The following is a 27,454-nucleotide window of genomic DNA, read 5'->3' on the forward strand; positions in this document are numbered from 1 at the left end:
GTCCAGGTGTTGCTTATTAAAGTTTTGGCAAACTAGATAATCTGAGTTTATTTTGGTGTTTTGTCTCTCACTGAGCATCTTGAATTTTATTTATTTTTAAGTGTGCACTGAAAAGCCTGAATATTCTTAACAGATAATTTTATTCTTATCAATATATCTGGATTTCCATTGTCCTTTCTGATGCACACATGCTATCATTCCTACGGCAGGATTTTGGACCAGAAATCTTGAAATATTGTTCTACTATAACCAAATTTTGAAGAACGGTTTCCTCTGGATAGTTGGTGAAGGTATAGAAATGGGATTTGTGTTTCTTTTCATACTTGCAGCGGATAAACAAAGAACAGCAGTGTTCCCTTGAGGAGGGCATACCTATTTTCCTCTTGTGTAAATAAATAAAATGCTGGGATGCAAGACTGTTATCCTGTTTTACTGAACTAAAGGTTACTTACTTGGAACAACTTATGTGGCTGCAGAGACATATTTCTTAAGAGACAAAGATGTATTTCTTAAGTGAAACCAGGTACAGTCCACATGCTGTTGCCATTGAATTCCTGTACTTTGGATCTCCATACAACATGGTTTATCATTGGATGCTGATGGAGAGGTGGTATTTTGGAGCTCTCTGACACACACAAACACACACTCCCCAGATACATAATTGTGTAAGGCTGATGACATAGGATTTCTAAAAATCTGATGCCATAGGGTTTCTAAAAATCCCAGAAGATTTGAATCCATGGGCCAGTGGCAAATTCAGAGCCAGCTCTAGTACCAAGATCTCAGTTCTCCAAAGTGGTGGTCAAACAGCACAAGCAAGACTGACTCAGAACTTGTTACTGTACTGAAAGGCTTCAAATGAGAGGTGAATAATGAGGGGAGATGCTGATAGTTGAGCCTGCTTCCTGTTTCCTCATTAAGCAACTGAAGTAGTGGCTGCATTCTGGGTGCTTCCTAAATTCTAGTAGAAGGGGACTGAATCCTGAATGAAATGAAGTGCATGCTTCAAGCCCAGACATTAACCTTCCCCAACTACAATAGTGTTTATGGTCAAAGTGGAGGATACTTAACTGTTTTATGATAAACTTCAGCACTTTCATTAAAAGCCTTCTCCAAAGAACCATATGTGCATGTTGTCCTGCTTGCAGTGTTGTGTTGGGGACCCTCTGTGATTTGTAGGCATTTACTGAAGAGTGAAAACTTAATAAAACAATACAAGGGACTCTAAAGAGGACACAAGTTCCTATTATTTGAAAGATGTTAGTATGGCAACAATAAGAGGCTCATAAAATATAACTGACATTCCTCCCATTTAAATAAAGAACACAACACAAGTTTCATACTGCTAAAAATTATATAAACTAGATACATATTCCACTGAATCCTTTCCCCCATACATTAACTTATATGGGATGCAGTCCAGCAGTCATACACAAACTGGTACTCCATTTCAATACCTCTCCAGTGAACTAAGTAAACAAAGGGCTCAGTGCAACAGATCTATAGGGTTGTATTCAAGTCCCCTTGTGCAAGCAGAAATTGCTTCACTCATGCAAGGATTTTTTAAATGTTATTTAACAAAATGTATATAGTTTTTGATTGTAAAAAAACACCTCTAAGCGGTTTCTAAAAAACATTTAATTGAATAAGCCCAAGGTACAATGGCAGTTGGAATACTGTCTACAGTTCTCACCCCACCTCAGAAAGAATAATGTAGAGCGGAAAAGGTTCAGGGAAAAGGGCAAAATGTTGAAGGGCCTGCGGCGACTCCCGTATGAAGGAAGGGCACAATGGGGCTTTTTAGTTTAGATAAAATGTAAGGGGGACATGGTCAAGGTGTCTAAGATTATGCATGGAAAAAGTGAGCAGAGAGGAAGTTTTCTCTCATAATATGAGAACTCTGGGTCATCCAACAAAGCTTGAATGTTGGAAGATCAAGGACAGAGAAAAGAAAAAACGTATTCACATAGTTCAGCATATTTCCCACAGGATTGAGTGATGGCCACTAACTTGGATGGCAAATTCATAGAGAATAAGTCTCCCTATAGCTACTTGCCACAATGGCTATAATCTACCTCCACTGTAGAAGATTGTATGAATAGCAATTGCTGAGAATCATTCAGATCCTGCTTGCCCTCTTCCTGTGGGCATCCGATTGGCCACTTTGAAAACAGGATGTTTTTGCCTGATCCAGCAGAGCTCCTCTTATCTGCTTGGGTTTTGTTTTTGTTTTGCATCTGTTTCCAGAACTGTGCCAATTTTTTATTTGAAAAAAAATATTCTGAAGTATTTGCTTGGTGTTAGCTAGGAAATTGATGCATGGAAATTGATAGGCAGCCGCTGGGATTATTTCCATGCTCCCATAATGTGTTCCCCTGAGCAACCAAACCGCGTCTTCTGAACTGTCTGCTGCTGCTGAAATGTGATATTCCAGCAGGAAGCACTTTCTTGGGCACTTCCTTAGGCAGTATTCAAACAAACAGCTCTGCATTTATTGCACAAAATACCAGAAGGGAAATCTCTGTACTGGGAGGTCAGGCACCTGTGTTTCGCTTGCAAGGAATCAGGCGCCAAATGAGACACTCCACCCCACCTCAAACCATGCGATGTTCCAAAGCGCCTGAAAAACATCACGGGACCAGGTTTACGGTGGCCATTTTGCCATCTAAGTGCCTAGTGGCGCTGTCCACGGTGCTGATCTTTTCCAATCCCATCTGCTCTATAGAATATGGAGTGCGTCGTGTTTGCGAGAATATTATTAGTACACTATTGCCTGCCAGGTCAACTTTGCCTTGTGCTCTTTCTCTGCAGTTTTTAAAAAGCCCTCCCCGTATCCTCACCAAAATGTTGTAGACTCCAGCAGCAAAGGCAGAGCTGCCCTGCGCAGTACTGGGAGAGCTGGAGCCTCGTCCGCCCACAAAACTCCCTTCGGCGCCCAACGGCGGCGCTCTGCTGAAAGAGCGGAAGGCAGCGGGTCAAGTCAAGCGCCGGTCTCTTGGTCATTTCTGCTTTCTCCCCTTGGCAGCCTACATCGGGCCGGGGAGTTCCAGAGGCCCAGGCGCCAGCGGCGCTCCATGGCTGAGCGAAAGAAGCAGCGGGCTTAAAGAGGGGCCGGGGGTTACTGGCGCTGGCGCGGCATTCGCTACCTTGACGAAGAGCCGGTACAATGTCTGGGTGCGGAATGGAGGCGGATTACCCCGCCTTTGAAAACCCGCTCTGCGGCGAGCTCAAGCACATTTGCAAAAGGATCAAAGAGACCTACAAGGAGATCAAAGAGGATCTAACCCCTTACAAGGATGATCGCTATTACAGGTAAGAAAAGAGGGTTAAGGGACCGGTAACCCTTCAGTCTAGAGCGGGGGGGGGGCGAAGAGGCCTCTTTATTTTCTAAGGAAATGACTGTTTGCATCGTCGATGTATCTGGGCCTGTGGAAAATGGCTCTTTAAAAAAAAAAAAGGATTCAGAGGCAGCTATCCATTTATGACCAATCCCATATGTCTCAGCAGGACTCCTCATTTGTAAGCATCTTAGGGGCCCAGATTTGGAGAGTAAACCTTTTTTCATCCCGACCCAGCCCCCTCCTCACGGCAGGCTGCGACAGCCTCTCTCACGCAAGCACTGTTGCAGCAGCCTCCGCTTATCAATCTGATGGGTGGGAATAGTCTCCTTCGGTGTCCAGCATTTGAAATGGACCCTGGAAAAGGAGAGTTTACTTCTCACTGAGCTGTCCTTGTGGTTCTCTTTTGCTATGGGGTTTTTATTCATGAGGTTATTGAAAAGGAAAAGAGAGAAATAGTTGCTTTAGTAACCTTCTTGACGGCATTTCCGGTGGATTCTGGGATTCTTCTTGACTCTGTATTTGTTTATATCCCCCCCTGAAAAACTGAGAGAGATCCATTAAAAGAGCCCATCCTCTTGTATTTACACGGGAGATATACTGCAAACAATCAGGGCTTCACCTTCTCCCATGATTCCTTGGCAGCCAACAGCTGTCAGTACTTTGCATATTCTTCTCTCAACCAGGGATGCTAGCTTTCCTCTCCCCTTATTCAGGTTTTTCTACTAAACGATTGTCCATAATCTTTGGGAATTTTTCTCAGTTCTATAAAATCACAAGAGCAAGTTGTCCACCTGAGCCAAAAACCAGAGAATTTTTATTGTCTATGTAGAACTCTATTAACTAGAACTCATTGGTTCATATGCACACTACATGCATTATTAACTCAAATCTCTGCAGAATTTTATTCCTCCATATGGCTCGGTTACATAGGTTCTCTTAGATTCTAGAAACTATAGTAATAAATAAATACATTTGAACAAAAAACTTTTCTTGTAATATTGAATGAAATTCAACTCCACTAAATCCAGTATGGGGTTTACTGATGATTTCAACAAAATGAGAATTGCACCCTTGGCTTCCTGTACACTTATATCATATCCCTAGATTAAGAACACAGCCTTGTGCATATTTACTCAGAAGTAAGTTTCACTGTGCTTAATAGGGATTACTCCCTTATAAGTAACTGTACTTTTGCTGTGCAGTTTCTGGTGAACGCTAAAGACGCACCTCTTTACCTTGGCCGTTGGTACTTGAGATGTATGTTTTCAGGACCCACTCTACTCCTGTTGTAATTTGTTTTAATTGTTTTTAATACTGAATTTTAAACTGTTGTAACCCATCCTGGAACCTGCTGGTGAAGGGAAGGTAATAAATATCATCATCACCATCATCATCACCATCAATGTGATCCGGATTGTAGCCTTAAGCATGATTGTCTGATTCAGCAGTCCCTCCTCTGCCCTTTTTCATAACAGAGGCAGGGCTGGCCCAAGACATTTTGCTGTCTGAGCTAGAGCAGCAAGTGCCACCCCATTAAGATGCATAATGTCCAAGACTGGTCAGATCATTTTGGTACCCGAGGCAGAAAATCCCAGAAGCCTCTCCCATTCTCTAGCAGTACAAATTCAACTATAATCAAATAACTAACCACTTCCTGCCCTTTTAGGAACCAAAATCAGCTGCCTGAGATGGCTTATTTGCTCTGCCTAATGGGAGAGCAGGCTCTGAATGGGGAGGTTCCATTTCTAATAGCCAACGATATTCCTGTGGCAATGAATTCCATTACTTGAAGTTGACTTTGATGAATGAAAGGTGATTCAATGACAGGTGTTAATATAAGCAGAGTTTGCTGTTGATCTTTTAGAGGGGAAAACCCAAAGCCACATAAGGGTAATGCTTTTATTAGGACCAACTAAAATGGTGCACAGAAGATCACAAGAGCAAGTTGTTCCCCTGTGCCAGAGCTTGGAAAAGTTACTTTTTTGAACTACAACTCCCATCAGCCCCAGCCTGGCTGGGGCTGATGGGAGTTGTAGTTCAAAAAAGTAACTTTTCCAAGCTCTGCCCTGCACTGTACTTCTTTACACTGTGCATAGATTCTGGAATTTGCTCCCGTAAAAACTTGTGGTAGCCACCAACTTGGATTAAAAAAGGATTAGGCAAATTCATGGGGGTGAAGGCTATCAACAGCTACTAACCCCAGTGGCTAGTATGCCTCTGAATACCGGTTGCTGAAAATCACAAGTGAGGAAGGTGTTGTTATATTAGCTAGGGCATCCAATTTTATCTGATCTCCCATCTCCTCCAGCCATCTAAACCATATCCTATATTGTTCAGAAGGGCAACTTTTGTATGCACGCACTTGTGTGCATGTGCAAGGGGTTGCAGTAAAAATCAAGACAGGAAACAAAACACCAGGTGCTTCACCTTGGGTGAGAGGAAGTGCTTTTCGGTAGTGCAAAGCCACTATTGGCTATAACCTCACACTAATTAATCCAGAATAACGACAGTCCTTGGTTCTGTACTCACAATCACTAATACAAATTAGAATCCCAGTCTTGCCTGCCCATCAGTTGTTCAGGAGTTCAAAGGCAAAAGGGCTTTGATGTTGTGCAAAAGTATACAGTGGCAGTTTTTTCCCTCTACCACAAGATCAAAGCAGAGGGAGCAAAGTCTCAGGCAAGAAGTAGACTTCTGTTCCTTGCAAATATGTAGAAAGTACCCATGCAATTTTCTGGCTGCAATCGCATTTTGAAGTGTAAGACTTTGGATTAGCTATAACACAGAGCTTGTAGTTCAGCTGTAAATTGACTTTATTTGTATTCTTCTGCTGGGATTACCAAAGTCCATCTTATTTTATTTTATTAAAAGCATTTTGAAGATGCTTGATATTTAAAAATCTCTAAATAGTAAACAAAAATACAACATATATTTTTAAAAGTATCAAAAAACAAAAATACATATATAAAAACAGAAACTCAGTAATAACAGGTGATGGAGATTTTTTTAAAATTTTCTCCTGTGGGATCTTTGCTGGGGGTCCTTTAAGTAATTAAAAGACACAGGCTTAAACCAAAAAGGTAGGCCTTTATTTCTTACAAGCACATGCAGGGTCAGTACCCCCAGAAAGTCTGGAGAGGACTGCAAAGAGGTACAGTCTGCACAGATCCTTTATACCTTATTGAATACACATGTGACATTAGTTTACCAATCCCCTAAGTTCTTCGTAATAGTTCTTCCCTCTTGAAATATTACCAACAAACCAGATAGCTTTATTTTAATGAATTCATGGATATTCATAGTTTTACAGATACCTCCCATCTCATTGTGTTGTTCACTTCTCAGATTGATTTCAATCTGTCCCGTTGACTGATATTACCCCTATTCTACTGTCATACATCATTACTGATGATCTTGTACTGTTTTGAAACCAATATATACCATACATTCCATTCTATCATGGCTCCTGATTAGTCAAGCTGGTCAAGACCATCTCTAAAATGTTACAACATGTTATTTTTAGTGATACCATGAGGCAAGGCCAAGTTTTTGGTTCACATAGTGAAATTCCGCTTGTAACTACCTTGGTATAGAGAAAGATTAATTTTAAATCACCATACTATAGCTGAAAGCCGCACAACATAAAGGATGATTAGGGAACACAGTAAAGAAAAGGGGTAACTCTGAGCCAGCCACTCTCCATCAAACACAGAGGGATGAAGGAGGTGGCCCACACATTTATTACATTTATGGAATAAAATTATACATACCATGCTATTTTTAAAAAATCAGTATCAAGCTAAAATTTTATCTCATTTCCACCTTGATTCGGTTATAAAGACTTCCCGTAGCTGGAGTAGTATACAAGATCAGAAACCTCATTTTCCAAGATCAGACAGTAACAAACATATTAAGAGACTGTACACATTGACTTAAAACAATACTAAATTAATGATCTGTGGTCATGCATTAGCCATTCTTGGCACAGAAAGATGCTCAGGAATTTGCAGCAAGGTGAGCTTAACCTTTTTTCTCTTTCCCTACACACAGGCCTGCTTTAATGCCTGTTGTGTGTGAATGAGGGAAATAAATCCATTTTTCCTTCATCATTTTTCAAGGGCCCAAATTGCTTGGGGCCAGGTGCTTAAGGGGTCCTCCATCACAGGGTCCAATGTTATGGGCGAGGAAAAGCGTGAACAAAAAGTAAACGTTATGTCTTTACTAGACATCTGAAGTAGCTGATGGATGATCCTCACGTTTTGCCTTTTGCACCGTCAGGTCAGATAATGACGTTGAAGAGCTCTATTTTTTTTTAACGAACTTATTAAAGTCTAGAAGAAAATGGAAGGTAAAATTTAAGTGGAGTTGCTTCCATGGGAAATAGCTTTTTGTGTGTGAAAGGGATGTATAATTGTGCGTGGGTTTAGTCCATCACCTACGGAGGCCAGCCAACCAGATACCCACAAACAGGGCATAAGGGAATTGTAGCACTCGAGAGCCTGAGCAAGGCCTGAAAAACTACAGTTCCCATGTCTCTGGCCCCCTCCTCCTGGGCTTCATGTTAAGTGGCATGATGTAGTTTTCCTTGGAGGTTTTCAAACTTCCCCGCGATAGTTGAGATCAGAAACCCTTCGCAGCAGTGCGCAAGCGCAAATCCAAGGATCTTGACAAACGCTCCGAGGAGTTTTCCGAAGTGTTCCCGAAGCGCTCGTCCGGTCACGTGTCCGCCTTCTGTAGCGGCGGAGAGGCGGACCTAGTAAGCTTGGTAACGTACGCGGAAGGGCTGCGCGCAATTCGCGGCCGATAACGCCGCGGAGCTCGGTGGTGTGCGGCGGCCGTCTAGCTAAGAGAAGAAACCGGCTGTCGGAGAGCAGGCGCTGTGGCGCGTATGCGCGAGCATGGGCATGGAACGGTGAGTTCGGGGTAGCGGGAGGCTGCCCTGGCAATAGGGGTGCTGTGGTGTGTGCGCACGTGAGGAAGACCCCGCGCGTAGCTCGCGGAAGGGCCCCTGACTGACTCAAGATTCCGCTTGCCCGACAGCTCAGGTTCCTGAGTGGATGATGCCCCGCCCCAGTCGGTCTAATAGAAGCCGGAACGTGTAATGTTTTAGGACAAATTTGGGGAGACAAATGTCCTCTTTTTCTTGCCCACTGAGGCTGGCGACAGGTGCAGGGCTTGCGAGTGTCAGAAGAACTCTGTTTGGCTGGGTCTAGCCCAGCAACTTGTTTCCAGCGTTGGCCACTCAGAAGCTTAACAAGCAGAGTAGGACGGCAACCGCTACCTCGTTCGCCCCGCCACCCCAAATCTGGCCAAATCCGAGCTCGCTTCAGGAAACTGGGAAGTAAAAGATTCTCTGAACCTGTGCAGCTTGCTGGGTTTACTGTTGGGATAATATAGTTAGCATAAGAGCTTGGGGTCAGCCAGTGTCATTTGCATAATACAAGTTTTGAGCCACAGCATCATTAATGTTAGAAGCGACACTTTGAGGAATGGGTCCTCCTTCCCTTCACCTTCTGTATCAATATAAGTGATGGGGGAGGGAAATAAATTTGTGAGCAGGTACGTGTATGCTTTCATCACTTATTAAGGCCTTTTGTGATTTTGTGGATCATGCTGTTCTTTCTTTTTGTGAGCAGAGATGTTTGATGGAAGAGAGGTACTTCTCCACCAAAGCCATGTCAATATTAAGGCTAGAGTTGGTAGCTTTGGACAGTTAATGTCAGTATGAACAGCGCATTGACGGGAGTTACATTGCCCTCCAAAACTAGCTCAAATGTTACAATTAAGCAGGGGGGAAAGAATCGCAGCTACCTTGTGCCTTAACTTCTACTGTTGCATTTAAAAATTGATTTTTATTTGTGGTGAGATCTAGGAGCTTTAAAAGGTAGTTGAGGACCTCTGGCTCAAGATCCAATTCACACATGGTAAAGAGAGTTGTGCTTTTGCACTCCTTGTTTCTTGAATGTATGAACTGTGAAATAGCTTCAAACTAACCCTTAGCTACACATTTACAGTGTTTGCGGATGTCTTAGGAAAGATCAGGGTGAATTTGATTTTGATCTCCTCATACCTATTTTCTGCTTGTGACCTTTGCAAAGAATTCAGTTTGAAAGATTTCACTGCCTAATTATCAGAAGCAACTTTATCAAATGCATGGACAAAAGTTCAAGAATCTGGTCTGGGCTCTAAAATTGTTAAAGCATGCATGCACGCATGCACACATGCACAAATAGGAAGAGGCTAAGGAGTAAGTCCCGTTGAACTTAATGGAGCTGACATGGATGGCAGCCTAAAATGTCACTGAATCATTTTCTTGCTCTGCTTTCAAGGTCCTGTTGCTCTGTCTCAAATCTGTGTTCTCTGAAGACTGATTCCTTTGCAGAGATGTCAACATAAACGATGGGTTACTTCCCTGTTAAGTGCTGAATCTCTGTCATAGCAAGCATGACTAATGTCTCAACATTACTCAGATTACCCTGAACAGAACTCAGACAGCACCGTGGTATACACCTCGGTTGCGAAGTCTGAGACAGGAGGTGAGACGACTAGAACGCCGGTGGCGGAAATCCCGCTCTGAAGATGCTCGAACACAGGTTAGAGCAGCAATAGCTGCCTACCAGGTGGCAATAAAGGCAACAAAGAAAGATTTCTTTGCTGCCTCTATTGCATCCGCAGAGTGCTGTCCCAGGAAGCTGTTCCAAGTGGTCCGAAGCCTGGTCGGTCCAGTCGCTCAGGAACCCTTGGAGCATTCAAAGGCTTCCTGTGACAAATTGGCAAGGCACTTTGCCGATAAAGTCGAACACCTGAAGAACTTGATTCCGTACGCTGTGGATGCAGTAGAGGATCCAGAGTTAACCAGTTGCAATCCGGTTCAGTGGGATCGGTTCCGGCCTCTTCCTTCTGAGGATGTGGACAAGGTACTTTCAACGGTGAAGCCTACCGCCTGTCTGATTGATCCTTGCCCATCATGGTTCCTTATGAACTGCAAGGAGAAATTGGGCGAGGGGATCAGGGCGGTGGTAAATGCATCCTTGAAGGAGGGTGTAATGCCACCGGCCCTCAAGGAGGCAATTATAAAACCAATTCTAAAAAAGTCCTCCTTGGATCCCCAAGTTTTGAACAACTTTTGCCCCATTTCGAATTTGCCATTTTTGGGCAAGATCATTGAGCGAGTGGTGGCTAACCAGTTGTCAGCACACTTGGATGAAACGGATTATTTAGATCCATACCAATCGGGTTTCAGGACTGGACATGGTACTGAAACAGCCTTGGTCGCTCTGGTAGATGATATGAGGAGGGCATTAGACAGGGGAAAATTCACCTTTCTTGTCCTCCTGGATCTCTCAGCGGCTTTTGATACCGTCGACCACGGTATCCTGTTAGATCGCCTGGGGGGATTAGGAATAGGAGGCACTGTTTTACAGTGGTTCCGTTCCTTTCTCTCTGACAGGCATCAACAGGTAGCATTGGGAGATGAGGTTTCAGACCCTTGGCCCCTCACTTGTGGAGTACCACAGGGTTCTATCCTCTCTCCCATGCTATTTAACATCTATGTAAAACCGCTGGGAGCTATCATCAGGGGTTTTGGGCTGCGGTGTCACCAATATGCTGATGACACGCAGCTCTATCTCTCCTTTAAATCTTCACCGGAGTTGGCTGTAGAGACCTTGTCCAAGTGCCTGGAATCCGTGAGTGGGTGGATGGGAAGAAACAGGCTGAAGCTCAGTCCTGATAAGACTGAGGTGCTACTTGTGGGTGACAGGGGAAGGTTGGGTGTTGCTGACCTGAATCTTAATGGGGTAAAATTGCCCCTGAAGGATCAGGTCCGCAGCCTCGGGGTTGTTCTTGATTCCAAGCTGTCCATGGAGGCTCAGATTTCGGCAGTGAGCCGGGCAGCTTGGTATCAACTACACCTCATACGGAGGTTGCAACCCTACCTTCCTATTCATCAGCTCCCACTGGTAGTACATGCCCTGGTCACCTCTCTATTAGACTACTGCAATGCGCTCTACGTGGGGTTACCCTTGAAAACGGTCCGGAAACTACAACTGGTGCAGAATGCGGCGGCACGCCTGCTTACAAACAGCCGCCGCCGTGATCACATCACGCCGGTGTTATTTCATCTACATTGGCTTCCAGTTGTTTTCCGGGCCCAATTCAAGGTGTTGGTCTTAACCTTTAAATCCCTATACGGTCTCGGCCCAGTTTACCTGAAGGAGCACCTCCAGTACCACCAACTAAGCCGCCCGACCAGATCAGCCACACAGGGCCTTCTCTCCGTCCCACCAACGAAAACAGCTAGGTTGGTGGGGACTAGAGAGAGGGCATTCTCAGTGGCGGCCCCCACTCTCTGGAACTCCCTCCCGTTCGATCTTCGCCATGCCCCTTCCCTAGATACATTTCGCCAAGCCTTAAAAACATGGCTCTTTGGACAGGCCTTTGGGGTCCCCGGGGTGGGCTAATTTCTTTATATTGTTTTAAAATTGTCTATTGATGGCCCTGTACTCCCGCTTTTTAAAATGGTTATTGTTGACTGCATTGTATTTTATTATGTATTGTATTATTATGTATTGTTGAATTTAATGTTGTACGTCGCCTAGAATGGTTTCGGCCAGATAGGAGACACAAAAATTAAATTTATTATTATTATTTATTATTACTATGGACTTAGGAGGTGGTTTCACCTTCTGGCCCCAGCTGATTTTTACTTTGTCACTCTCCATGAAAATCAGTGCCTTGGATAAAGTAAAAATGGATACTTTTTAGACAACATGCTGGAAACAAACTCACGGTATCTGATCTGTTTTCCAAGAATTAAATAATATTTAGCATTTGTTTAGTGCTTTCAATGTTCAAGGAGCTTTACTTAAAATATTGCATAGTGGGTAAGAGACTGAGTTACAAATCAGGAAGTCCCACGTTCAAATCTTGCCTCAGTCATGAGCTCACCAGTGCCCTTAGGCAAGCCACTCTCTTTCAGTTCCTGACCCCTGCATGCAATATGGGAGAAAATAAAATTTGTGTACTTTACAGGATTGTTGTAAGGATTATAACTACGTAAGGCATGTGAAGTGCTTTGAACACTAGATCACACTATACAAATTTCTTTTTAGTTATTATTATTAATTGTAATAGTCCTTGTAAGAACCATATCAGTTGCTAGTAAGTGATCAGTATCACTGTCTCCATACTGCAGAGATACGTATTAGGTTCATTGGAGAGGTAAGATTTGATGCAAAAACTTTCTGGTACTCAGCTCATCGCTTAGCTGTTATGCTGTAACAGCACATCCTTAGGGTATATGTGGTTGATTTTCTCCACTCAAGATGTGCTTTTTTGTGTTTACATTTCCACCTCTGTACATCTTCAGATTTGTTGAAGGAGATTCAGATATTTGGTAATCAGAATGTGTAATAGGATCTGTTTTGTTTGTTTGGGGCTTTTTTTTTTTTACTTTTGGAGGGAGCTCTGTAGTATTGCAGGAAATAAACACAGTGAAGCAATGTGCATGATGTGTGTTGAGCTGTGCTAAGACTTTATTCTACATACTAGACGTGCAGCCTGATCCTAAGCTTATTTATTCAGAAGTAAGTATTATAGAGCTTATTCCCAAGTAAAGTGTGCATAGGGTTGTAGCCAAAGTCAGGCTTAAATATAGCCAGAGTGTATATGGTTTATTATAATTATAATTATAATTAACTAATTAACTAACTAATTAAATTTATATCCAGCCCTTCCTCCCAGTAGGAGCCCAAGGCAGCAAACAAAAACACTAACAACACTATAAAACATCATAAAAAGACATTAAAATATATTAAAACAAAACATCTTTTTTTAAAAAAGCTTTAGAAACATATTAAAAAGCAATTCCAACACAGACACAGACTGGGATAAGGTCTCTGCTTAAAAGACTTGTTGGTCTTCAGTAGGCACTGAAAAGATAATGCTGATGGTGCCTGTCTAATATTGAAGGGAAGGGAATTCCAAAGGGTAAGTGCCACTACACTAGAGGTCCGTTTGCTATGTTGTGCAGAATGGACCTCCTGATAAGATGGTATCTGCGGGAGCCCTCACCTGCAGAGTGCAGTGATCAACTGGGTATATAAGGGGTAAGACGGTCTTTCAGGTATCCTGGTCCCATTAGGAAAAGTAAGTATAGTTATAAAAGAATGCTTTGCTTCTGCCTTTAGAGAAATTACTTTTGGTATTTCTGAGAATGAGCATTCATTTGCACATACAAAACAATGTAATGCTGAGTCAAACAATTGGTTCATGTAGCCCAGTATTGTCTACTCTGGCTGGCAGTGTTAATTAGCCTTCCAGAATCTCGGGAGATGTATTTCTCATCCCAGCTATTGAAAAGTATGTAATTAGTGATGCCAGGGATTAAACCAGGGTGTTTTGTGGTTTTTTGCTTGAAATACATGTGTTCTCCCACTGAGCTACAGCTTCTCCCCTTATGGAGCTGCTTCAGAATTAATGGCGAGAGACATGGCAAAGTGAGGGAGATGTACTCACTTTGAATACTTGTTTGTTAGTGGGGAAAGTGGCTGCTACTGAGGTGGGGTGGATTTTTTTTTTCCACAGTAAATTTTCCTGAGCTCAATTTTTTTTCTGGGGACAATATTCCATTTCATAAGTTGGTTAGTAACAGTGAAAGGATGCCAATTGCAATTACAGTTAGGTGTGGTGGTTTCAGAGTTTTTAGCTTTGTTGCTAAATACAAGTAAAATAAATATTCCAAATTAGTTTATTCTCTAGGGCATCAGAAAAGGGCTCTGATGAAAATTACCATAATTTGCAATTAAAAAGTTTCCATAAAAAAACCAACTTCACTGGCTAGCACACACTCTTAGTCTGGGAAGTGCCAGCTACTATGTTAAGTCACAAATATTCCTGCAGTTTATTGGCCAAGCGAAAATGGTCATGGAGAATTGGGAGAGGCATGGACATACTAAGTCACTCCTGGTTACAACACGTGCCCTGAATATATGCTAGATAGTTCTTTCCCCTTCTCCTCCTTTAAATCTACTGGTTTTTCTCTCTGTCATGCTTCTCTGATGCTGCTGAGTGATGGGGTTAAGATTTCTCACCTTTTACGACTGTTGCATAAGAGGTAAATCAGGGATGAATCTGTCGATGTGTTGTGCTCATAGTCTTCACATCCATAGGAAGGGTTCTTTCTTCTGGGTCAGATTGGTTTGTGACTTTTGAGGGTGTTGATTTCCCCCTCTTTCCCTGTAGCTTGTAGCTTGGCTGGCTTGCACAACTGATCTGGGGCAACTGTTCTGTAAGTCCTTCTTGCAGTGTACCTACTCCTCTGCTTTTGTGCATTGCAGTCTGGATTGCATGGGAGGGAGGGTAGCTGAAGACAGCTTGGACTGAGTGGCATTTTGCATGCTCTCAACTCAGGCTTTTTGTGATCGAACCATTTCCTGCCTGGTATGAAAACAGGGCAAGCCACAGGTTTGTGCGCACACTCCTGCTTTCCCTTTCTTCACCCTGCCCAGCAGGCCCTCCATGAAAAGAAATGTATGGCCCAGTACATTATCAGGTTGGATCTTGTTTACATCACTAGCAAGCTGAAAGAAATTTCACCTGTTGTAAGTGGGGTCTAAGTGTGCTTGCATAGGGGGTAACTTGCAGGAGGAAGGGGGTAACTTGCAGGAGGAAGGGGGTAACTTGCAGGAGGAAGGGGGTATGTGTTTCACCTGCTGATTTCTTTCTGCACTTCCCCCGCTTCTGGGACCCCATCTGGAAGAAAACTAGTTGGTGGATATGAAGGAAGACAGCAGGCATGGGAACAGTTGCACTCTCACAACATGCTTTGCAGCTTGGTTCCTGGCTCTGGCTCTGCTGCTGAGCCTGAAGGTCATTTCCTTGAGGAAGGTTCTTTTTGTGTGAATTGCAATTTATTATTATTATTAAAAAACATCCTCTATATTTCTTCTCTTTTTGTTTGCCTGTGCTTCTTCCTCATATTCCTTTTAATCTGATAGTCCATATAATGTAGAAGCGAAAGCTTTCATTTAGGGAGAAAAATGTAACATTAGGGAAGTAATTCAAAATAACATGTTAGTCCTGTTTTGTATTTCCAATAGGCATAATATAAAAATCAGAACAAATGTTCAGTCATGCCTTTTCACCCTAGTTTTCTATCTATAAATTAACCAGCTACGTTATGGAGCAGACTTTCAAACTGTATCTTTGTGTTGCCTTCCTACTGCTTCAAGCACATGAAGGGCTTTTCCAAATGGAGCGGGATAATCCACGGTTTCCATATTTGGTTTGTCATCTGATAGTCCTCACTTTGCCTTTTAGTTCGCTCTTTCCCAATTAAATTTGCACCCGCACAAGCAGCGGTAAGACCCCTACATTCTTTTTGCTTTTTCCAAGCTCCGCCTCTAAAACCTCCCCCTATCAAGATCCTCCATGGCGCAGAGTGGTAAGCGGCGGTAACGCAGCCAAAGCTCTGCTCACGGCCAGAGTTCGATTCCAATGGAAGGAGGAAGTCGAATCTCCGGTAAAAGGGGTAGAGGTCCACTCAGCCTTCCATCCATCCATGGTTGGTAAGATGAGTACCCGGCATATGCTGGGGGGTAAAGAAAGGCCGGGGAAGGAACTGGCAATCCCACCCCATATATATGGTCTGCCTAGTAAACATCGCAAAACGTCACCCTAAGAGTCAGAAATGACTCGCACTACAAGTGCGGGGACACCTTTACTTTTTATCAACGAATTGGTCAGCAAAAAAATGACATATGCTCCTCTCCCCCTTTGCAACGAAGCACAATATGGCTGTAAAGGAGTTCTCGCAGCGGAAGGAAAGGGAGAAGGAGGGGGGTTTTCAGTTTCAGCCTGCCTCCGGAAAGCTTTGTCAATTTCATTCTACTAGCTGGGGTTTTTGCTTCAAATCATTTTGCTGCAGGAAGGAAAAGGAGAAGGAGGGGGGGTGACACGTTTCTTGCTTTTTTGGAGAAATAAGTGCAATTGCCAGCGTGTGTATCTCCTTAAATATGCATAAAGGCAGAAAAGCATACATTCGTTTAAGCGTAATATCGCAAATACAAACAAGAAAGGGGCTGCTGGTCGGTTTCACGCCTGCCTCAGGAAAGCTTTGTCAATTTCATTCTACTCCCTGGGGGTTTTGTTTCAAATCATTTCCCTGCGGCAAGGAAAGGGAGAAGGGGGGGGGGTGACACGTTTCTTGCTTTTTTGGAGAAATAAGTGCAATTGCCAGCGTGTGTATCTCCTTAAATATCCATAAAGGCAGATAAGCATACATTTGTTTAGGCATAATATCACAAATACAAACAAGAAAGGGGCTGCTGGTCGGTTTCACGCCTGCCTCTGGAAAGCTTTGTCAATTTCATTCTACTCCCTGGGATTTTTGTTTCAAATCATTTCACCGCGGGAAGGAAAGGGAGAAGGAGGGGGGTGACACGTTTCTTGCTCTATGGTTCTCCAGTCTCTGGTTCCGGGTGGCGGGGACGCTGTAGCAGACCACTCATATGCAGGGCAGGGAATGTCCATTACTTTCAACGGGTAGAACTGGGAGCAGAAAAGCCCATGCGTCTCAGTGGGTAGACCTGGCGTCACAACAGCCAATGCGTTTCAGTGAGTAGATCTGGCATTTCAATGGGTAGACCTGGCGTCCGGAAAGTTATACATTTCAATGGGTAGACCAGGCCACCAGGTCTACCCATTTGAAGCCTGCTTGCTTTCTTGTTTGTATTTGTGATATTACGCTTATGTATGCTTTTCTGCCTTTATGGAATGTATGCTTTTCTGCCTTTATGGATATGTAAGGAGATACACACACTGGCAATTGCACTTATTTCTCCAAAAAAGCAAGAAACATGTCACACACCTCTCCTTCTTCCTTTCCTTCCTGTGAAATGATTTGAAACAAAAACCCCAGGGAGTAGAATGAAATTGACAAAGCTTTCCAGAGGCAGGCGTGAAACCGACCATCAGCCCCTTTCTCGCTTGCTGTGCATTGCAGAGCTCACCCAGAGCGGCCGCCCAGTTTGCAGGCTGGCAAAAAATAAAATGCATCTGCGCAGTAGTTGCAACCCCCCCCAACACCCCACCATTGTGATGATTGGTTCAATTTTCCCGGGCTTATTCTCGCACATGCACAAAAGTGCAGATACGTGATTGGCTGGAATGAGGAGAAGGGGCAAGGGGAAACGCCCAAGAACCACCCATCAGCTGTAAAGTCCACAATATTGCATCCTACCTCCTGAAGGCACAGCGGATGATTCCTGATTTTAAACAGCAAATCGCATTTTTGCCGGTATTGCAAGGAGCGGATTTAACCTGTAAAAATGCGTAACAGCGCGAGACGTCATTTGGACGACCGAAAAATAATGAACACACATAGCGGGCGTGTCACACATTTTGCAGTCGTCTGGATGAGCCCTCAGTTTATGACTAACCATGTGGTTCATTCATCCCTCTTGTTACTACGTTGTATCAAACAGTTGTTAATGCCACCGGTGAATATCTGTTGCACGTAAGTCAATAATGGGTTGCACATAAACTTCAGGATTGTGATAACTCTGAGATGATTTAATGTTCCACTGATAGAGATGTGAATGCTTGCACTATCTGCTTAGCTATGTGTGAGAACTTTTTGTGTTGATTTTTTCCCCATCACAGCAGTGGAGTCATAACTTGTACCTTTTTATTTAGGGCAGGGAAAAGCTTGAAGATGTGGTAAAGCTATTCCGGTATGAAAGAGAGTTTCTGCTATATAAAGGGATTATTGGGGGCATACCATTCTGTGACGTATGTGGTCAGAATAAACATCCTGCCAACCCCATCAGTGCTCTGCAGTGCAATCCTAGCCCATGTTGATTCAGAAGTAAGTTCCATTGAGCTTAATGGGACTTACTCCCAGGTAACTGTGTATAGGGCTGCACCCTTAGAAGACATGCCCAACCAATCATTTGAATACCACAGGTGCTTGTCTTATTGGTTGTGCTTATTGTTTCTTCAACTTTCTGATTATACATCTTCAAAAAACAAAACCAAGTATTGTTACTAGATATTTGCCGTAGGAAACTGGCCGACATATTCTTTCTCTCCTTGTTTGCAGGTTGGCCCCAATGCGATTGTATACCCTGTCTAAACGGCACTTTGTCTTGGTCTTTGTTGTATTCTTCATTTGTTTTGGTTTGACTGTCTTAATAGGCATTGCAGGTAAGATTTTTCTCTTTCTGCACTTATTTACCCCCATCCTCTTTTACTGCTTTGCTAGCAATACAAACAATCTGAAGATATTTCATATTTGCATTCCTTCTTTGTGTGTTTAATGAGTAGTTAGGTGGGAGGGATTGGAATTTATCCAATGTTTAAGAATATTGGAAGCTGGTACCACTCAAAAGTGACAAAGAGCAGAGGTCCTGCCTACCACCCATACCTTTGGAGTCGTTCTTGTGCTTGCAAGTAGTCCCACTGCCAGCACATGACACTGGTGTTAAAGCACTAGCTTTCCATCTGCTACCAGGCCAGGCTCAAGGTTCCTGTACTAGTGCAGAAAGCCTTGAATAATTTAGGCCTAAGATACCTCAAGGTCCATATGTTCCAAGTCAATCACTGAGATAATCTGGGGGAGCATTAGTGGGTCTTCAATGGACCAGAAGCACGATATGTCAACAAGAAGTGCTTTCAGTGTTGTAGGCCCAAGTCTGTGGAACTCCCTCCCACTAGAAGTCCCTACTGAGTTTTAGACACCTGATCAAACCCATCTTATTTCAGGAGGCTTTTACACCATGAATGCTTATCTGTTTTTTAATTGCTTGATATTCTTTGTCTTAAGTTTTTTGTAATTTATGTTTTAAATATTGTATATTGTGTATTTTAATTGTTGTAAGCCGCTTTGAGACCTAGATGGTGAAAAGCGAATATACATTTTTAAAAACAAATAAAATAAGTAAGATTCCAAATAAGTTGATGTCTTCATTCTGGAAGATCTGATCTTATTATACTACCCACTTATTACAGAATTTGCATCCTGAGTTAATATTGGGTTTGATTTTGGCAAGACATAATTACAAGCAATGGGTCCAGAAAGAAATCAAGGATAGCCAAGCAGTATTCTGGCCCTCCAGACAATCTTATCTGTCCTCTCATGGTTCTATCCAAATGTATTAGAACAGTAAGAAATAGGGAGTGCATGCTGCAGTATTGTCTCTCTTTTGTAAAGATGTAACTTTCAAGTATAATATCTCTGGTTCTTTTGGGGAAGTTTAGTAGTCGCCTAGTAAGAGTGATTCTTTTGAAGAAAATTTAAGAAGGTGATATTCTAATATTGTACCCAAGTTCTTGGTGATTTTAAATTGAGCTTTTAATCTGCTTAAAAATGTATGATGCAATAGAGTTGACTTGACTCGCATCTTTGGGGTCAAACTGCAATTTTTGAGTCATTTCCAAGTTTAGTGATAAAAGTTATGATGCCCTCAGTTGCAGCTTCACAGTGCCAATAACATTGCTGTACTTATTTCTCAGTGATGACACTAAAATTGAAAGCAAATACATACACAGAACACACTTTTTGGGAAGGAAGGGGCTATGTTTTACATACAATAAAACACATCATGGTTTATCATAGGGGTGGCTGAGCTGGGGACTGTATCTGGCTTCCTGTAAGCGTTTTGTGGCCTCTCCAAAATTTGAACATTTTTAAGCATATTTTTAAAAAAATGTTTTTACTGACTGCTCCTGTGATGTCAAAAGGTGGTGTGTGTTTTTTTGCCTCCACAGCATCCCCCAAATCTGTCCATTTTTAAAAACAGGTTACTTGTTGTTTACTAACTGCTCCAACAGGTTGCCTGCTGTGATTGTGTCGTACCAAAAGGTTTTGTCACCCTCAGAACCTCCAAAATGTATTTAATTCATTAACTAACTAACTAATTAATAATGAATGATAAACATGGTTTGAAATAGTTGCTTGGAAGGTAGCCTTGAGAACTGTAGTTCTTACTGCAGCGCATTTTGGCCATGTTACTTTGACATGCGCACACCTGTTCCCCAGTATTGACCATCAGTCAGCCTGAAAAAGGTTAGCTATCCTTGGCTTATACGGGATTGAGCCCCAGCGAGCTTCAGCCTCACTTGCTCCTCCCTCCCTCCTCCCTCCCTTCTCATTCAGCACCGCCATTCAGGAATAGTTTGGAAGCATTCACTTCCATTTTTAATTAACCATAGTTTGTTGTTTTCATCCACACCTGACAAACTTTGGCTAGATTGTAACTTCAATCAATAGGTTACAATGCTAACTTGTTTCAACAACGCATAGTTAAGTTTAACCACAGTTCAGAGTTCAGACATAATGCAAAACCAGTTAATAAAAAATGGAAATGGAAGCTTCTGATCTCCTTGCAGCTGCACCAAAGGTGGGTACTTGAGGCTGGGGTTTGCTGTGGTTCATTCCTGTCACATGCAATAAACAATGGCTTCTCATGATGTCCAGACTCAGCCACTGAATGAGCCTGTTTCAAGTTGAATAGATGTTATCCTATCCTTCAAATAAAATTCATTAGGGAATGCAATCCCATCCACAATAGCCTGCCCACCACTGATTATTCTCTGTCAACTGGGTTATTCAAAGGCATTTACATATTTAGTATAAACAATATTCTCCTGAAAATGATGGTTGAAAAGCAAACAACATGTGAATTGAATGCAGTTTTTTAAAGAGAGGGAAACTAAGCTTCTTGCACCTGATTCTAAACACTCACACTTAGAAGTAAATCCTGTAATAGAATTGTCTTGGTATTGGGATTGGAGTGCCACCTCTAGTGAATTGCTATTTTCTGCAAAAAAAACCACAACCCTGTAAATAATTTTGCTGCATTGCTTTACAGTTTGAGATACATTCTTGTGTATAGAATTGCTCTCATGCACCACATGGTACTTTGTACTGTGTTGGAAGAGTGTTCCTGACCTTTGTTATTCTGGAGAAACTGGTGGTGCTGTAGTTTCTTTATCCTTAAATGGTTACTTGGCAGACTGATTTGGTGATTTGAGCCTAACTTATAGTTACTTACTGTTTGCTTTTAAAGAGTGTGGTTGCAAGGGAAGATACTCTAGATGTTTTTGAAAAGTACTTTTTTGTGACAATCCTGGTTGCAGCAGAATAGGAGCTCAGAGGTGTAGCTGGGAGTGCAGCAGAGATTAAAGGTATTTCCTTCAGGGCAAAGTGGTGATGAGGCCCAAATATTTTGATTGGTCTTGTTGGCCAGCCAGCAACAACACATTGCTGTCTGCCCTGCAGAGGGATGGGGAGGGTTTTGTTTCGGGTCATATAGTGTTCAAGATCTGGATAGCAGGGGGACCTCCTGTTGTCCCTCCCCACCCAAGCTAGAAAAATTGGTATGGGGATTTCCCTCTTCCATTGAGCTACAGAGATATTTGGAATGCGCTGAGAAATCTCACTCCTTTGAGTGTGTCTCCATGAGTCGCATTGGGGAGAGCTCTTGCATATCTCCCAAACGCAGAAAAGGGTGGGGGCTTTTCCTGATGCTGCTGTCACCAGGTTGACAGATCTGCTGGCCAGTGGCAAGATGGCACTTGTGGACCCTTTGGTGGTGATGAGCATGGAGGAGAGATGGGCCTTGAAAGATGCCAACTTCTCCTACTTCAAACTTTCCTTCAGCCCTGTTGTTTTTGGGGAATTGTTGACTATGGGAGTAGGCAAGCTCTCTTCCTGATGTAAGAACCTTCTCAAAGCTTTTATCTGCCATTTGCTGTTGCAATCTGGTTGTGAACCCTCTCTTGAAGGCAAGCCCCAGCATCCGTTGTTCAGCATCTGACCTGAATACAGAGCTAGGACTGTGGAATCAATGGCCATCCAGATGTTGTACTAAAACTCTTATAAACTTTGAATGCTGGCCATGCTAGTTGGAGTCTAACAACAGGTTTCCCATCCCTGGTACTGAGTTCTGTCTTGCTATCATAGCTAATAGCCATTGATAGTCCTGTTCTCCCACTGACGGAAACTGCCTACTCATAGAAAGCTAATGTGTTGGGAGAAAGCTAGGCTAGAACCTCTCTCCCTGAGATACAGTTTTCTATGTATATAAAGTGGTAGTGTCCAATTTTGTTATGTGATAAGCAGTTTGTCTAAAGAGCCTTAGAAATTTTGTAGTGTGCAGTAATGTGGATCTAGAGCTTGTGTTTGATCCCACTGTCCTTTTGAATACTATGGGCAATGCATGTAAAACATTGTTCATCTTATATGGGTGTAAAACATGTCACCAACCTTTTTGGACCAAAGGACACATGTCAAATTTTGAGAGAGTGCTGGGGGCACCAGTCACAAAATGGCTGCCATGGGAATATGGCATAACACAAATTTAGAGAGTAGGTACAATGAAACTTTTCTCATAATTTTATTTCCATACTAAAAAGGCTTGACCTGTTGAGTTTCTGCCTGCCATACAGCTGTTAAAGGCACAAGAAGCCTGCTTTTCCCTAAATCAAAGCCTACCTGGAAGTAAGTCCCATTAAACACAAAGAGACTTACTTCTGAGTAGACATGTATACATCTGTACTGTAAGTTAACTGTACAGTGAATTCTTAATGAGTCCTGGGCTTTAGCTCCTACAAAGCAGGAGACATGCCTAAGCCCCTTTGCAAAGCTTTCACATTTGCCTTTTGCGGGGAGGGGGATTCTTGAACATTTATCCACAATTAGTGCACAAACACAGAAAAGATGCATCCTGGTTGCTGGGGGAAAAGGAAGGGCAAACTATGGAGATTCCAAGGACTAGAAAAAAAGACAGAAGCAGGAAAAGTGCACCAAAAGGGATGGCAAAACAGCAGCTGTTTAGGATCCCAGGAATTCCTATTGCCTGGTGTCCAAGTCAGTCACAGCTCTGACTTCACTCACTGGCCAGTAATAGTGACAGGCAGGAGCAGCCGGGCTGGCTCATTTCACATACTCACTTAGAAGGGTACCTCACATTTTGCTCCATAACTTTTTTTTCTGGGAGGGCCAAAGACATACTTTTTTAAAATGAAAACTCAGATTCTGGGCAACCTCCAGGGGGCACTGTGACGCCCTTCCCTGGCTCTCCCTGTCAGGTTCCTACCTGCGCGTGGCTACTGCCTGTCACTAGGCACCACCAGGGACTCCACCAGTCCGGACTGTCCGTTTTTATTGTTTCTCTCCCCGCTCTAGCACAGATCTCAACAGATCCCCCTGCTAGGCAACCACCAGTCACGTCCTAATACTAGTATTCCCAGAGACTCTGAATACTGGTATTGTTATTCTCTTCACCGCTGCCACCATTTGTTACAGTTCCCCTTCAGCCTTGGTCATTACCTTACCCTCCCTTCTGGTCTGTGAAACCCCAGCCAAGGATCAGGCCTTTGGTAAACCAAATATAGTTTTTATTAAATATAACAAAGATAACAAGATTAACAAGATTTCTTCTTAAGGCACATAAGCATATGGTTTTACTCAATACTAATCCGAACTCCACCCCCCTCCTTCTCCACTCTCTCCTGGCAAACAACTCTCTAAACCCCACCAAACAACCCACTCAGTTCACCTCATCCACCACCACCACCTCCCAGATTCCACTGTCCCTCTTCCTTTTATACGTTCAGCCATTTTAAACACTCAGCCAATCATCTAGCATTCTACTGCCCATTCACTCCCCCTCCTCTTTCACTCCACTTACCATGTATCTTCTAAACAACCAACACTTACCATATATACATTAATATAGGAACATCACATTTCCCCCCCCCTTAAAACAACAGCAGAGTATTATTCCTGTTCCAGGATTTATACGTCGCGTTAACAAATAAAAGTCTCTATGGGGAAAATGTCTTTCTTTGTTTCTCTGTCTGGTCACGTCACTGCAGTCCCAACCACTTGCCTGGAAAGTCCATCGGCCAGTACATTGTCCTTGCTTTTTATGAACTGGAAGTCCACTTGATAGTCCTGTAGGGCCCAGGACCACCTCTGCAGCATAGTGTTATGGTTTTTCATAGTCTGCAACCATAACAAGGCCCGATGATCCGTAGTCACTGTGAATCTTCGTCCCCACACGTATGGGCGCAACTTGTTCAGTCCCCACACGACCGCTAGGCACTCCTTCTGGACCAACGAATAGTTTTTCTCCCTCGGCGTCAGCTTGCGACTCAGGTACGCCACTGGATGTCTGGTGCCTTCTCTCTCCTGTAGCAAGACGACTCCCAGCGCCAGGTCCGACGCATCTGTAGCCACGATGAATGGTTTCTCATAGTCTGGTGCTATTAATATGGGTCCTTGGCACAAGGCTTGCTTCAGTAGATCAAAAGCCTTCTGACATTCATCCGTCCATACCACACGCTCAGAACACTTCTTCTTTGTTAATTCATGCAAGGGGATAGGCCACAATTGCACTGCCTCTACCTTGCTCCATAAGGGGGTGACTTTCCCGCTCCCCACCCCATGTCCTACACAGATTACTTCACTCACAACTTTCCCATTCACACAGCACGGTACAGATCTGACTGGGGCATGCTCTCCAGTATCAATGGAATGTATAACTATACTGGTTCGGCCAGGTTTATTACTAAAGAGATTCCTATAGGTTTTCAAAACTCTCAGAATCTCTTCTTTTACTTCCTCCTTCACCTCCTCTGACCATTCCACTTGATCTACCCCTCCTTTGTCTTTGCTTTCCTGTACCAAATCTGGAAGTTCAGGCCCACTTCCCTCAGGGAATAAGGTAACTTGCAACACCTGTACATCCCTGGTATGGTAAGGCTTCAACATATTTACATGAACCACTTTGCTTTTGTTTAATTGGTCTGTGGTGCTTACATACGTCACTGTGTCAAGCCTTTCTCTGATGGTATATGGTCCTTCCCAGTTAGCCTGTAATTTGTCATGTTTCCTGGGTATGAATGCCATAACCATATCTCCCACATCATACACACGTTCCCTGGCTGTTCTGTCATACCAGTAACGTTGCTTCTCCTGTGCTTGACTCAAATTCTTTTCCACCACCTCCATCATTGATGTTAATTTATTGCGGAATTCCAATACAAAATCTACTACAGATGTTTTGTACTCTCCCAGGGTTCCTTCCCATGAATTTTTTAATAGTTCCAAAGGTCCCCTCACTTTTCTAGTGAACATGAGTTCAAAGGGTGAGAAGCCTGTTGACTCTTGAGGGACTTCTCTGTATGCAAATAAGAAGCATCCCAAACGTTCATCCCAGTCTTGTGGGTGATCTTGAACATAGCTTCTTATCATGCCCTTCAAAACGCCATTGAATCTCTCTGTTAACCCATTAGTGGCGGGATGGTAAGTAGTGGTCTTTAGATGTTTTAGACCACAACATTTCCACATACATTGCATCACTTCTCCCATGAATACACTGCCTTGATCCGTCAGCACTTCATGAGGGAAACCCAGCCTCATAAAGATTTTTAATAAAGCCTCTGCCACTACAGGGGCTTCTACAGATCTTAGTGCTTGTGCGTCTGGGTACCTGGTGGCAAAATCCACCACCACCAATAGATATTTCTTGCCATGCCTTGTGGGTTTGGAAAAAGGGCCCACCAAATCTATTCCCACTCTATAAAAGGGTTGTCCAATTATAGGAAGGGGCTTTAAGGGTGCCTTAGTCTTTACTCCACTTTTTTCCACCTTTTGGCATATTCCACAAGATAGACAATGTTGTTTTACATCTTTGGAGATGTTTGGCCAATAATAGTGTGCAGCCAATCTCCTCTTGGTCTTTTTTATTCCCAGATGTCCTGCACATGGGACATCGTGGGCTACCTCTAGCAATCTGGTTCTGTATTTGCTAGGTACTATCAATTGCTTCACTGGTTCACATTCATCCTTTCTCTCAGCAGGCATCCACAGTCTATATAAAATCTCATTTTCACACACAACTTGATTCCTCAGTTTGTCAGTGAAAGGAATCTGTTGGGTCAGGGCTTGTTCCTTTATCTGCTTCAAACTTATCTCTTTATGCAGCTCTTCCCTGAATTGCTCTGCTTCTTTCTCATCAGAGACCACTTGATACAGTTTGTCTCCTTCAGCAGGCCTGCTAGTGGTTGCTATGGTGACCTGAGGCTGGTTAACAGATTCCACCCTGTTTGTTTCAGCCCCCCTTAATATGGCTTCTTTTTCTCTGCCAATTTGCTGTCTGGTCACTACATATATATTTCCTTGGGCTCCCATTACATCTCTTCCCAGTATTACTGGTTCTTGTTGCTGGGCATTAATGCCTACTTTATATCGGCCCTCTCGGCCTCTCCAAGTCATTTCCACCAGGGCCACAGGCAAACTTTCTGGTTGACCCCTCACTCCTTGGATAGTCACAGTTTCCTGAGGTAATATTACCTCAGATTTTATTAAATCTGGCCTCAGTAATGTCTGAGCGGCACCAGTATCAAGCAATGCCCAATAATTTGCCCCTTGTAGACTCACTTCCTCTCTCAGACTTGAATCAAGGTCTGTTACTTCTGTCCAGTTTATCTGGCAGAACTGAACCTTTTTTGCTGTTTCTAAAGCCTTGGGCTCTGTTTTCACTGCCCTTGTCTGAGCAGGATTACTAATGGGGTTGGCAACCTCACATTGAAAACGTAGGTGCCCCGGTCTACCACATTTGTAGCATAATTTCTCCTCACTTTTAGGGTACACAGATCCACTCTGGGGTGTCCTGTGCCCTTCAGATTTTACTGGAGGACTCACTCGCTGTGGTACCACATCCCTTCTGCCAGCATTATATGGTCTGGGTTTAAACTCTCTTGATGTTTTCCCCACCCAGCCAGTTCTGTTGGAGGCGAAGTGATCCGCCATCTCTGCGGCCTCCTGCACCGATGTAGGGGAACGGTCTTTGACCAGGAGCCTTATTTCTGGTGGTAACTGATGGTATAATTGATCCAATATCATGAGGTTTTTTACCTCCTCCACAGACTGAGCTTTTGCACTTGTCAGCCATTTCCCAAATATGTCCATCAGTTTTGCCCCTAGCTCCACGAAAGACCTCCCTGTCTGTATCTGGCAGTTTCTGAAAAGCTTTCTTAAATAATCAGGCCCCAGTCTGAATCTTTTAAACACTGCTTCTTTGAATTCAGCATAGGTGACG

The 27,454-nt window shown here is 43.2% G+C and overlaps 1 protein-coding gene across 3 annotated transcripts in view; it reads left to right on the forward strand.

Moving 5' to 3' along the window:
- The first annotated feature begins 3,039 nt into the window (after nucleotides 1-3,039).
- The window catches only part of TMEM181 (transmembrane protein 181), a 49,302-nt gene continuing 24,887 nt past the window's right edge, over nucleotides 3,040-27,454 (forward strand). Inside the window, exons 1-2 of one of the 3 annotated variants that reach the window (XM_061624258.1) lie at nucleotides 3,040-3,312; nucleotides 18,445-18,548. In XM_061624258.1, the coding sequence (XP_061480242.1) occupies nucleotides 3,167-3,312; nucleotides 18,445-18,548 (250 nt within the window). In that variant the 5' untranslated portion in view covers nucleotides 3,040-3,166. Of the gene's footprint in view, nucleotides 3,313-7,960; nucleotides 8,254-8,544; nucleotides 8,901-18,444; nucleotides 18,549-27,454 lie in introns of those variants that run through there. The other 2 variants (XM_061624260.1, XM_061624259.1) reach the window with 2 other exon arrangements.

This window comes from Rhineura floridana, chromosome 4 (genome assembly GCF_030035675.1).
Source record: "Rhineura floridana isolate rRhiFlo1 chromosome 4, rRhiFlo1.hap2, whole genome shotgun sequence".
Lineage (NCBI taxonomy): Eukaryota > Metazoa > Chordata > Lepidosauria > Squamata > Rhineuridae > Rhineura > Rhineura floridana.